This window comes from Lepisma saccharinum, chromosome 17 (genome assembly GCF_977018435.1).
Source record: "Lepisma saccharinum chromosome 17, izLepSacc3.1, whole genome shotgun sequence".
NCBI classification, from domain to species: domain Eukaryota; kingdom Metazoa; phylum Arthropoda; class Insecta; order Zygentoma; family Lepismatidae; genus Lepisma; species Lepisma saccharinum.
This window is the reverse complement of record NC_139245.1, coordinates 40,319,638-40,332,561: the sequence shown is the minus strand read 5'-3', so window position 1 is coordinate 40,332,561 and position 12,924 is coordinate 40,319,638. Positions and strand designations below refer to the sequence as shown.

At 38.6% G+C, this 12,924-nt stretch overlaps 1 protein-coding gene across 1 annotated transcript in view; it reads left to right on the top strand.

Annotated features, from left to right (window-relative positions):
• The first annotated feature begins 3,458 nt into the window (after positions 1-3,458).
• Positions 3,459-12,924, top strand: part of LOC146001687 (uncharacterized) — a 73,433-nt gene continuing 63,967 nt past the window's right edge. Inside the window, exon 1 of the mRNA XM_083139337.1 lies at positions 3,459-3,809. Coding sequence (XP_082995463.1) covers positions 3,643-3,809 — 167 coding nt within the window. The 5' untranslated portion in view covers positions 3,459-3,642. The remainder of the gene's footprint in view (positions 3,810-12,924) is intronic.

The following is a 12,924-nucleotide window of genomic DNA, read 5'->3' as shown; positions in this document are numbered from 1 at the left end:
ACTACACGTTTATCTTAAATCACGAATGTCTGTGTTAGTATCTTCTGTCCGCCGCTTGAATTCCGTATGGTGACATAGGTGAAACACGCCTATTATCTCGTAGTCAACGCAGCAGTTGCTTTAAACGTAATTGTATTATTCTTACTTGCTCTGTTTGTTGTATGAACTAACCACACCATTGTTTATATTTCTTGGTATTTTGGATTATTTTGAACTTTTACTACTTTCCATTGCAGATACACTCCTTCTTTTTTTCTGATAAGAGTATCTAACTGATCTCATAAAAATCAATAACATTGCTGCACACCTACGAATTTTGTCTAAATTCCACTAATCAACCTGACGCCATCTTTCATCAGTAAATACCCTGATCGACAAACCTGTATGTACTTATCTTGATTATGCGCGTAGATCTGGCAACATGGCACTCGATTGCCATGACAAATGGTGCTGCCATCTGTTATCGAAAAATTACCGCAAAATCACCTTTAGTACGGCCTTCAAAGGAAAAAAGTTTTTATTCGGGCAACCAGTGCTGAACACTTGGTATGAATTGACCCTTACACAACCACTTACTTAAGCGACTTAGACCGTGTCCGAAAGAAGCGCGCATCCTCTGAAAATGGTGTACCGAAATGTAAGAAGGCGAGATACGGATGAAAATCCCTGTCATCTCGGGCAAGTAAAACATGGAATCAAATGCCTGTAAAGTGCAGAAAGGAGAGAATTTGGCCAAATTTAAAGGACAAATTAAGATGTTAATCTGAATACTGACACCGTGTCTCATTTTCATCGTACCCTCCTTCCTATCTATTATGCAAGTTGTGAAAGTGTTTATGTACTTTTCTTTCATATAGCTATTCTTAAATTATGTACATACAAGTATACATTTGCAATTTAGTATATTCTATATATATATAAACAATTAGCATAACTGTATAGCTAACACATTAATGTATGTATGTAGGGTAAAAACTGTTTTCTTTTATACTAGTTGGAGAATCAGTGCAAAGTAAACTGTAAGCTTAACTGTAACCTCAAATAATAATAATAATACTTTGATTCTTGTTAATTACCGACGCTTTTCTGTAACTTTTGGCCAATCGCGACGATGAGGATAAGTGAATGATGAGTGATGATGAAATTGATGAAGGGACACTTACAAAGAACACCCATGCCCAGGCTTGTATTTGAACTCGGGATCCCTGACGTAATAATAATAATAATAATATCTGGAGTCAACGTATTTTTGCCAATTGACACACTTCGGGTTCTGTATGTATCGATAGTTTATGTCGTTTGATGTCTCTAAAGAACTGTAAACAGCATGATGTTTATTGTTTATTTTTTATGAATATTAATTCGAGATAAGATAGCAACTTACGCTTCGAGACCTACATTTGCAACTCGAGACGGTAAGTGGTAGCAATGTGATCAATATCGCTTTTCAAAAATGGATTTTCGAACCAGTCGCAAATTCAAACATTAATGAGAGCGAATCGATACAAGGGTTTCCACTTCCAGACCATCAAACATCCCGAGAAGTAGAATGGCAAAGCTTTTAATTTTTGAGGAGTTCTAGCTTCGTTTATCGAACTCACTGTCACTTCTGACAACATGGGAGGAGAGGTGGGGAAGGGGGTTGCGAAACGCGTGGATCGCAGTTCAAATTTCAAATAAGGGAAATTGAGTCACTGTCACCTCTCTCTCTCTCACTCTCTCTCTAAAAAAAAGAAAAATGCAGTGATCAATCTCAAATAAATGCCTAGTGATTATCGGTTGCCCACGAATGCCGAGAAGACGCTGTCTTGCGCAAGATTATAATTTCCTCCTGCTGCAAATATTAACTGTGCAGAGTGTAAACATTCGTTAAGCAGATAAACCAATGTTTCGAAGTTTAGCAGGAGGCTGGATCGGCTGAGAGCTAATGATTTAAGCCATGGAGCACCAACAAGAGATTTTTGGAGAAATGTCAAGATTGGACGAAATAACGGATAATTAAAGATGAAAGAAGGATACAAGCTCCATCACATTTAGCTGGGCAAGAACGTATGTAGAGGCAATACAATTGTCAATATGTACATTAAAAAGGTTATACATTTCAAAGGAATTTATATCGCAAGAGGCTATTAAGGACGAAGTGTTTCAAGTTTCCGAAAGATGCGGGTTAAAAAGTGCTTTGAAATATAATGTACGAAATTTGCTGTACCTTGACCTTATAAGCATAAGGTATGCATACCTCTCCCTGTAACTTAAACACAGAATGATTCAAAAGTAACTGTACCATGATTTAGATCGTTTATTACATACAACTCTAAGAGTTATTCACTCCGAGTTTTCTCGCACTAAAAAACTATTGTAAATTATTGTACAGCTAATATTGAATCATTCCGTGTTTAAAGTATACTTACAAATTGAGATACTTATAATTTCTTTACCTACTTTGACAACGTTGTGTAATTCCGTCTAGGAATTAATTAATTGTGTAAGTCAAGCTAAAATTTTCTCTGAAATTCAGAAATCTACAAAAGCAAAAAGAGATGCAATGACGGTTTCATATGGGGCAAGACTGGAATCTGTGCACTTCCCAACCTAAGTTGCACGAAAAATTCTCACACACAAAAAGTGGCCAAGCATGTCGAGTGATCTGATTGATTGATATGGTTTATTTTACTTCGCTTTTCTACCACTTTTGGCTAATCGCGAAGATAAGAACGAGCGATGATATGATTAAATTGATGAAGGGGTACTTAAAAGGAACACCCAGGTCGGGATTCGAACCGAGATCCCTAGCGTCGTAGCGCGCTGTGATAACGGCTCCGTCACGGAGGTATTTGAACCACCGTGCAATGCGCCTCAACCGAGGATCGAACCAAGGACTCCTTGATTAAAAGTCGGCAGCGTTGCCACAACATATTCGGGTAGGCTCGATTAAAATAATAACAATACGAACTGATTTTTTGGAACTAAGTTCTTCACGTGAGAAGAGACGTAACTCTATTTATCAAATTTACAGGAGAGAGGAAATGTGTGACTCCAAAACAGAGTCAGTAAATTGAAGATACTTGACTCCACCTTACTGCTAACGGTTAGAAGTGTATATATGACGATCTGACTGGTAATAAAAGTTCATCGAAGGAGTATATGCAAACTAAAAACCGCATGTTTGGAGTTACGTTCCGCTGGTTCTCATACCACGAATTGATGTCCCATATCGAAAGAAATAATGCATCAGCCAAAATTATAACAACAATCTGTTCCAAATAGATCGTTACTTCCAATTTTTTTAAAAAAACTGAACAAGGAAATGTTTATTTAGACTGTGACTAAAAACTCAAGCGCAGCACGGAAAAACAACATGCGCTTGCAACCCTTATACGGCAGACAACGTCACACAGTGTCCAGTGCTGCCATCTAACGGAATGCGCATGTCCTAACTCATATTCAGGCAGACGATGCCTGCCTGCTAGAATCATATATAGTTTTTGTGGCAGCATTCCGTCGGAATGGACGGAAGTTAATCGAGCGGAAGTTCTTTCGGTTTATTACAGAATCAAGACGTGTTTTGTGCTGTGTGTTAGTTTGTGCGAGTGCTATCATGTGCCGCGTGTGAAGTGAAGGAGTTCGTGCATAAGAACAATTATGACCCGGAGACGTGTCGTGAGCATATACGATTACCCCGAACATTTAAATCCTTTTCGTGAAATAGAAGATAATGGGCTGGACCGTGGCAGTGACTGCGGGAGGACCACTTGGGGACGGAGACACAAGATAAAACTATTTCCGGAATACGAAACACCGCCCACACCGTAAGTACCGTTTTCAGAAGAGTGATTTGAAGTTTTGGGGAGTTAACTCGGTCGGGATTTGTTTTGCAGGTGCAGTAACGCGACGCGGTACACCCAACGGCAAAAGTATTAGTAGGTAAATTGTTCATCAACATTATCATTCAGTCTTTTCTCCACAATGCGATGATCCTGACCAGCGGTGATGCCAGGATTAATTATCTAGGGGGTGCGGAATGAAATTTAGGGGGTGTGGTGTTGAAAATAAAGCAACCATGAAACATGCTTTAGTAACTACATGAAACATCAATCAACTTTTGAAAATATGCCAAGGAGACTAAAATATACCCCATGACTTGCTTCAATTTTGCTTGCTTTGGAACAACAACCACATGCACAGTCAACAGCAAAGATAATAGTGGGCAATGTACAGAAAAGTAAATGCGGCTTCCCTTTCAGATTAGGCACAGTGGCTTGCCTGTTGTACACTCCCCTCACTTGGTACTCCGGCAGTTTGTTTCTTTATACAGTATATTTGCAGAAGATACAATTCAACATACAAGTGCATTAATATACCCAGTCTAAAACGCACATTATTTCTAACTTCGTTGACCCTGTACAATAATATCTAACATTCTAGGCTGAAAAAAATGACACCACAGCATTAACAAGTCGTAACTTAGCACGACACTGCCATAGTTAACAGCAATTTCGGATGAAAGTACAGTAAAATCTCGTTAATCCGGACCCCGATAAGCCGGACTTGGCTTAATCCGGACAGGCAAAAGGGGGAAAAAAAGAATGCAAGGTTTTAAATGTGGCTAGAAGTCAACAAGAGAACTTCCCAAAAGAAAAAGGCCATCGACCACTGATGAAATTCTGTTTCCCGCAGGCTTTGTACTGTACTGTAAAGTGTATTTAGGCCTATGCCCTTTAAATACACCATAATAAGCATGTTTTGTTGCTATAAACTGAGTTTAAATTCGGACATTCGTTAAACAGGTCAACTTATCCCCCTCATTAGTCCGGATAAACGAGGTTTTACTGTATGTTTGAAAAAAAAGGAGTGAGGAAGAAAATTAAGGGATGCGCAAGAACCCTATTGCACCTCCCTGGCGCCTCCCCTGATCATGACAGCAGCGGAATTAGGTGAAGTGCTAGTAAGTGGAAATGGGGTAATGTAGGAAATTTGATCAATAGTTACACATACTTATTAGAAACCTCATTTTATAATAAGTATGTTTAACTATTGATCTAATTAACTCTATTGCCCCATTTTTTCCCCTACTAATCCTTCACCTAATTCAAAACCAGCAGCCGCCGCTGGATCATGACTTAAACATAAAAACGTCAGAAGAGCATCTGTTTCACAACCTCCCGATGGCTTAGTGGTAACGTCGTCGCCTTGTAATCAAGGGACCCCGGGTTCGATACCCGGTGGAGTCACAGTGGTTTTGATCCCAATTTAAACTGTAAGTCCAGTCCCGATTAGCCTATCTGTGCAAAGTGGACTTAAAAAGTTAGAAAACACACAAACTCATTCCTTAAAGCAACACAGGCTGCAGAATACGAAAGGAAAGGAATGGACAAGTTCCTTATTATTATCTTTGCCTTTCGCCGTCCGAATCCTTACGTGGCATCAATAAGTTTATGTTAGGGCTGAGCCGATACCGATTCCGATGTATCAGAATTGGTCGATACCAATATCAGGGGTGCCCACAGGGGAATTCTTGACGCGCCTGCGTCATGAGAATTTTTTGCGGGGACAAAATTTTATAGTTTTAATACCAATTCTATATATCTTCACACAAAAGTGGGGGGATCGTTTCGTTTGATTGACTTCTTATCGATTTTTAGTGATGGTTATTATATTTTCTTCCTTCCTGTGGGCGATCGCGGCAATTGAGTTGAAATGGACCACCACCTCTCATGCCTTTAGAATCGGTTTGGAATTAATACAAGGTTAGTTAAGCAGACAAACTATTAAGAATAAGGTTGATTCAGTACACTAACAATCAGCGGCGGCGTCAGGATTAATCACCTAGGGGTGCTGGGGGGTGCGGAATGAAATGTAAGGGGGTGCTATGTTCAAAATAAACAAAACATGAAATATGCATAGAATAAACTGAAGAATACCAGCGACTTGCTTCATTTTAGGCTGATTTTAGCACAACAACGACGTTTGGAAATTTGAAAAGAACAGCTTTCTCAAGGAAAGCCAATGATATATTTGAACGACTGGAGGATTTTTTATCCATGGAGAGGCAAGCAAGGCAAGGCATTTTTCCACGGAGAGAAGTCGATGTATATCCCCCCCCCTAATAGTGTTGCTCACTCTCTCACAGAAAATCCTTCAGTTTGAAGTTACCATGTTCGTGCAACGCAACATAAATGACCGTGACTGAAATGTACACTTTTAGATTTACATCCATTGTTTTAAGTCCACTTTATTCACATATAGGCTAATGGGGACTGTACCTACAGTTTAAAGTGGGATCCGAACCACTATGTACATCCAACGGGTATCGATGACAACAACTTCTGAGTGTTCAGTTTCTGTACATTGGGTAAAATAAAGAAATCGTTACTACAAAACCTAAAGTTCTGCAATGTGAAAAAGAAAATAAGCAATAAATACGAAATCATGTAGTCACTGTCATGTATGAATAATTATCAATTCACTTTTTTCGGACTGCTTCACTTTTCTGAAAATGTTCCGTTGCTTTGTTACCCCTCTTTTAATATGCGTTCGTTTTACATAATACATAGCCTACCTTCCGTCTGCCCAGATGCTGTGGTGTTGTGACAAAACGCTAAGTGCACAGCAACTTCTTAATTAAAATCCCTGTTATCATCAACGAACTACAACATTTCTTCGTCAATTTTTGGCCTCTTCGTAACAGTCTTTGAAAACGTCTGAAATGGTACGTGTTTACTAGAACAAATAGAACGAATTAACAAGGAAACTACCGTCACGATACAACTCGCGTTAAATCATTTCCCGAGAACCATCTGATGATACTTGAAAGCAACTGGAATTTTTGTTCCAATGCGACTTGAAGAAAGAGGAAGAACAAGTAGGCGGACAACAAAACTTAATAACAATTCTGAAGAAATGAAGACACGGGGCGCTGATCTTTATACGTAGATTGCCAAGAGCACAGGAAAATAAATGCGGAATCTATTTCAGAGTAAGATCAATGCTTGCCTGTTGTAAATAACAACAGTACTCTCAATTCAGTACCTAACATTCGGCTGTCAATATGACAACGACATGACATAATATGACACTGTAGGAGGTAATGTTTTTGGTAGAATATAGGTTTTGGATAGGGGGTGCGGAAGAAAATTAAGGGCTGTGCAAGCCCCCTCGCCGCCCCTGCTAACAATGGCAGTGAGCCTAAGCAGTGTTGCACGTTTTATGTTAGCAAACGTGAAAATGAGTCATGGCTTTTCTTTCTTTAGTCTTTTAATTTCAACTGCAATGAAAGTTTTCTAATTTCATGCGCCTTTTAATTGGCATCTCGGCCAGTGGTAAACTGTCTGGTGTTTCTTTGTGGTAGTTCCGAGTCGGCTGAGAACTTCCGACATGCGGCCTTCGGTTTTAGGTTTACCTGATTTCAGGCACGATTTGATTCACTTGAATGTGTTCCTGTGCTACGACTGACTGGATAATTGTAACATACTTCAGTTTTCGTTGTCTAAAACTTACGTATTTCGAAAATTGACCTTTTTAAAGAATGAAATCAAATTATCGATCAATTACTGCATCAAAACTGTAAGTGTGGGTGGGAGGTCATGATGAACAATTCTTTTGGGTGGGATTTTGATTAACGATTTTGGTGGGGATGGCGGGGTGGGGGATGGGCACCCCTGACCAGTAGTATAGGTATCGGGAAGTAAAAAAAAAGGTAAAGTGTTCCCCTGTGCATAGCACCACGCCATGAAGGCGTATAGGGGGTGTGGGGGTAACGCCCCACACTTTCTTGATCCGGTCGTGAGTGGGGGTGATGTGATCAGCATCACGCCCCTGACCGCCTTTACCCCCCAGGGTTTCCCCCAGGTACCCATGTTATTCGACGCTGGGTAGGCGCCGGGGCCGCTATATAGGCGGGAAGTATAGGTTGGATTTAATTTATCGATCCCGACCAATACGTTTTCTGGGGCCCGCGCAACACTATCGCGGGGTATAATTGTCCTGGAAATTATGCAAAATTCGAAGTTTCAGTTTATTTTGCACCAGGACTGTGCGAAAATCTGTGTACTGTTATTACATAACAGGTATTTTAACATTCTGATGCAATTCTTGAATTTTATCGGCGTGAATCGGAAAGAGTATAGTTATCAGTATGGGCATCGTTTCAAAGTGGTATCGGCTTGGCCATACTTTATATCTACATGAGATTGGCGTTAGTGAAATTCCAATCACTAAACTCAGAATTCCTTGATTCCCAGACCACTAGGCTATCGGGAAGTTCTCGTCCAGGGTGCGAAATCATTGAAAACTGGTGGGGAGAAAGTTCTTCATCTACAAAACTCCCTCCTCCACAAACATATGTGTAAATCATACGATATACATATTTGTAATGTTATTAAAATTAAAAATAAATTACTCAATTGAAATATATTACTATTATTATTAATTACATAAAGGAAAATAATTTCTTACTTTTATGCATATCAGATATTGCAAAGCTGCTAATTAATTCCTTTACTAACTGGCTAAAGGTGTTAATAAATTATGAAATAGTTCAAGTAGTTTTATTATGTATAAGTTTTTTGTTTAGTTTGTGCATTATGTTAATATAAATCAATTATATTTCATACTTATTATTTTCTTGCATTCTTGCTTTACTTGAGAGAGAGTGCATTCAATACTCGCAACTACACTTAATTTCTGCCTTTTTCGTTCGTAAAGTATATTTGAAATTAGAAGTAATTGCTTATCTTTTGTTTGTTATAAGAAAAACTGTCCTCCCCGAAAATGTTTGGTGGGGGGATTTTTGTGGCCAAGATTGTTGGTGGGGAACCCCCCCCCCCCCCCGAATTTCGCACCCTGCTCTCGTCTCACTTTCCTCTTGTACATCCCTGCGAATATTTAATTTCATCAATGCCAGAATTCATTGTTCTATTGGTACACTCGCCGGCAATAAAAATGAGACCTTAATACTGAAATACTCTCTTCTCTGCAAGGCAAGGCGTTGTGTGCGTTGCCTAACTCTACGGGGGTGGCAGAAGTTGGCATTGAAAATTTCCTATTAAAATCCGCTTATTGTCGTATAGTTAGACAACACAAGTAACTCCTTGCAAGGAAGCAAGCATTTCAGGATGTAGGTGTCTCATGCTATTGCCGGTGAGTGTACATAAACTCAGGTCCCGTTTATCTTGCCTTGTAACATTAAAACCAAAACATTCACTTCTTGCAAGTCCATTCATTTTGGCAGCATGTTTTACAGTTTTCACGCATGTGAAACGGTTAATTCCTTGCATAACTATTGTGATTACAGCGTGCCTAACCACAATAAACTATTCTCGCTTCTTCATTTATCGAGTTTTGATAAAATGTTACCCTTTTGATTTTTCCGGAACTAAGCTCAGGAGCTTACTGAATTTCAGCCCTCATGGCCATGCAAATTCAATACATGCTACATAACCATAATTCCAATAAACCGCGGTGGAGGAGTGGTTAACGTAGCGCATTGCGAAGCCGGAAGTCCTAGGTTCGAACCCTTTCGAACTCTTGCTCCATTTCTAACTGGTCATCAAACATTCTCATCGTCGCGACTGACGTGGGGAAGTATACAAAACTAAAAATATAAACTGAATTCCTATTTCTCATTATCACCCTATTTGTGATAGACACTATCTAAAATATTTTTGTCGACCGCAGTGGCGCAATGGTTAGCACAGCGCGCTACGACGCTAGGCATTCCGGGTTCGAATCCCGGCATGGGTCTTTCTTGTGAGTGTACCTTCATCAATTTCATCATTCATCCTCATCGTCACGATTAGTCAAAATAACAAAAATCAATCAAATGTAATGGTGAGGCTTCTCCTGAAAAGCCCGCAGTGCTGTATTGAACGGCTCTCCCTGTCTATCCGTCCTTTTGTTAATTGTGGGAGAATTTAATAATATCCTCCCGACTATAACATAACGCCCTTATTGTATTTACAATATGCAGGGTGGTCCAAAAGTATGGAGACGCCGAATTAAACTTGAATGACATACTATTCCGCAAAACTGACACTGTAGGTTTCTAATAGGAGTGGAGGAAATGTTATAGAGCATATTATGACGATGATGGCCGCCATCTTGAAACCCACCATCTTGAAACCCGCCATCATGAATTAAATTTTCTCACGAGTTCAATGGTATGCTTTTTGTTGCTCCAGCACCAACCGTGATGAAGTTATTAACGTTATTATTAGGGCTAGGATTATTATGACCTAAAAATCACCAAAATATGCAAAATAAAATATGCTCTTATGGCCTAAAATATTACAAAATATGCACTATAATTTGAGAAATATGCCCTTATAACTGGACTGTTTCAAACATCAATATCTAATATATGCTTTAATATTTTCACAAACGTACTATTTTTAGTTCACTTTATGGGCCCTGAGTTGTAATGCACAATGAATACTTTATGTAAATTTTCAAATAAAAGTGAAAAATATTTTTCTGCAGCCCAAAAAATTTTTTTAAGAAAACTCTCGAGTGAACATGAGAGTAAGAACGAATCCACTTCGAAAATGACTATATTTCTTGAAAAAGTGAAAATAAATGTGACAGAAAATTCATCAAAATATACCCTTAAAAAGCACCTTAATTCAATTAGGTAGTTTCTTCACAATATGAATGTCAAACACATCACCCTTACAAATAAAAATATGCTAAGTCATAAAAATCCTACCCTAGTTATTATGATAAACAATTTGATTTTAAGACCTCATAAAAATAAGGATGTTTTCGTTTTTGCACTGATGGAAACGGAAAGGAAGAACGCTCGGCTGATTCCGTTTGCCTCTCCTTTCTGGACATTTCACTTCCACAAACCGCTGAAGAATGCGCGTGTTTATAGCCAATGAAGTAAAATGCAAGAACAGTGCGTCCGTCACAAACAGTCGGGGAACTTTACTGGCAATTTAGTCCAGTTGAAGAAGATTGGTGCAACTCCAATCGTGATTTCATTTTGCGCGCCTTGAATTGGTAATAAAAGTTCTCTTGCATTCACAGACCAGTAGGTTTCGTTTGCGATTCTAACTGTACCAACGAACGTCCCCGATAACTTGGTGGTAGATCCGCTGCACGAAACAAAAGGGTGTCGCCCGAAATTTTGTGAAGGAGCGGGGTAATTGATAATAGCAAATAATAACAATAATAATTATCATTGTCACTGATATAATTATCATTTTACAATAATAAATAATAAAATAAACCAATTTATTATTATATAAACGGGGAGACTTTGCTACTTAATCCTCCAGACGAGCACTACTGTTTTCCAGTATATTTTTTCACATTTCGTACAGTTAGTATTGTGTTTTTATTAACTTTTGCACATCTCGTTCAAGAAAAGACTTGAAAATTTAGGGGAAAAAATTACTCATTTTTTAATTTTGTAAACTGTAGAACCATTTATTATTCGCATTCAATGATTAGAATATGAAAATATAGCCTGATTCGTGTATTCTTTCGATTTAATGTAATTTTCACTCTGTTCGAATACTACCTAAATGAACTTTATTTCTGTTATTAATAACAAAAATATTTTTTTATGCTTTTTTGTAACTTGAAATGAATGGTGGTCCACGGACTCGTTTGACCCCCCCCCCCTTTTTGCTGGCGCCTGTACAGGGGCGGAACTTTAGAACTTCGTATTTTCAGTTCACACCTTCGTGTTTTAATGTAGCATGATTTATCTAACATCAAGCCTAAAACACAACGCCTCCTCGGTGGCGTATTGGTAACTATGACAACAAAATCTGGATAACGGATATTCGGATTTCAAATTATCCTATATCCGTTTCGGATGCAACGGATAATCCGAATAAACGGATAATTCGGATATCTTAGAAATCCGGATAAAAATTGAAGACTAAAATCTGTAAACGATGTAAGTGGCAGAAAAATTCAAACACCGTTTTCCACGTTAAACTGTCAACTGTGTCATGCTTTACAATGCGGTAAACGTGAAAAGTGGCTGGTAGCCCTCTAAGTCAGGGGTCTCCAACTGGCGGCCCGCGGGCCGCATGCGGCCCGCGATGCCTTTTTTTGCGGCCCGCGAAAGCAGTTTGCAAAATACATTAATTTTATGTATTTTTATTAAAATACGTTCTATTTTTACTGAATGAACGGAAGCTCTGTGAAAAAAGACAAATATCACATGTAGAATTGATTCTGCAGTCAATAATGATGATCAGAAGAATCTAAAGTGACATAACTTTCGCTTCACACCATGCATTCTACTCCTTCGCTATGCGGAATGAACTCGCCCGCTTCAGCGAAGGCTTCACTCTTTGTGTTTAGAAACAAACTGCAGAGCGGCGCTATACAGATCTGTTTTACTACGCACGAAGTACGAAGAGATTTCCAGTGTTCCAACTCGGATTGTACTGTGACTGTTATAGTTTGTGCAAATATCGAAATGAGCAATATCTCCAAAAAACGTAAGATTCAAAATGAAAATAGAACCTATCAAGAACGTTGGGAAAACTTCTACCTCGTTACAAACAACAATGGCAAGAAAAAGGACCAGAGTTTTTCAAATACCTTTCAAAAGAACGCTTTCCAAACCTTCAAAGTTTTGAGCAAAGAATGACATCGATATTCGGCAGCACATACACGTGTGAAAGTGTTTTTTCTTCAATGAAGTTCATCAAGAACCGCTACAGAAGCCGACTACCAGATGCTTCACCTTCTGAGACAAATTGAAGTGAACATAACAACTTTAATAAAATAAGCAGATCGAACTCAATTTTCACATTGAACACTTACTATGAAGGATTCTTATTTGTATGGTGTGTTTTTAATTTCTTTCAATTCATCCATAAGTATTGGGTTTTTGTGAAATAAATTGTAATTATACAATTTTGATCTGTGATTCCATTATTTCTATTGCCTCATTTTAGAAAT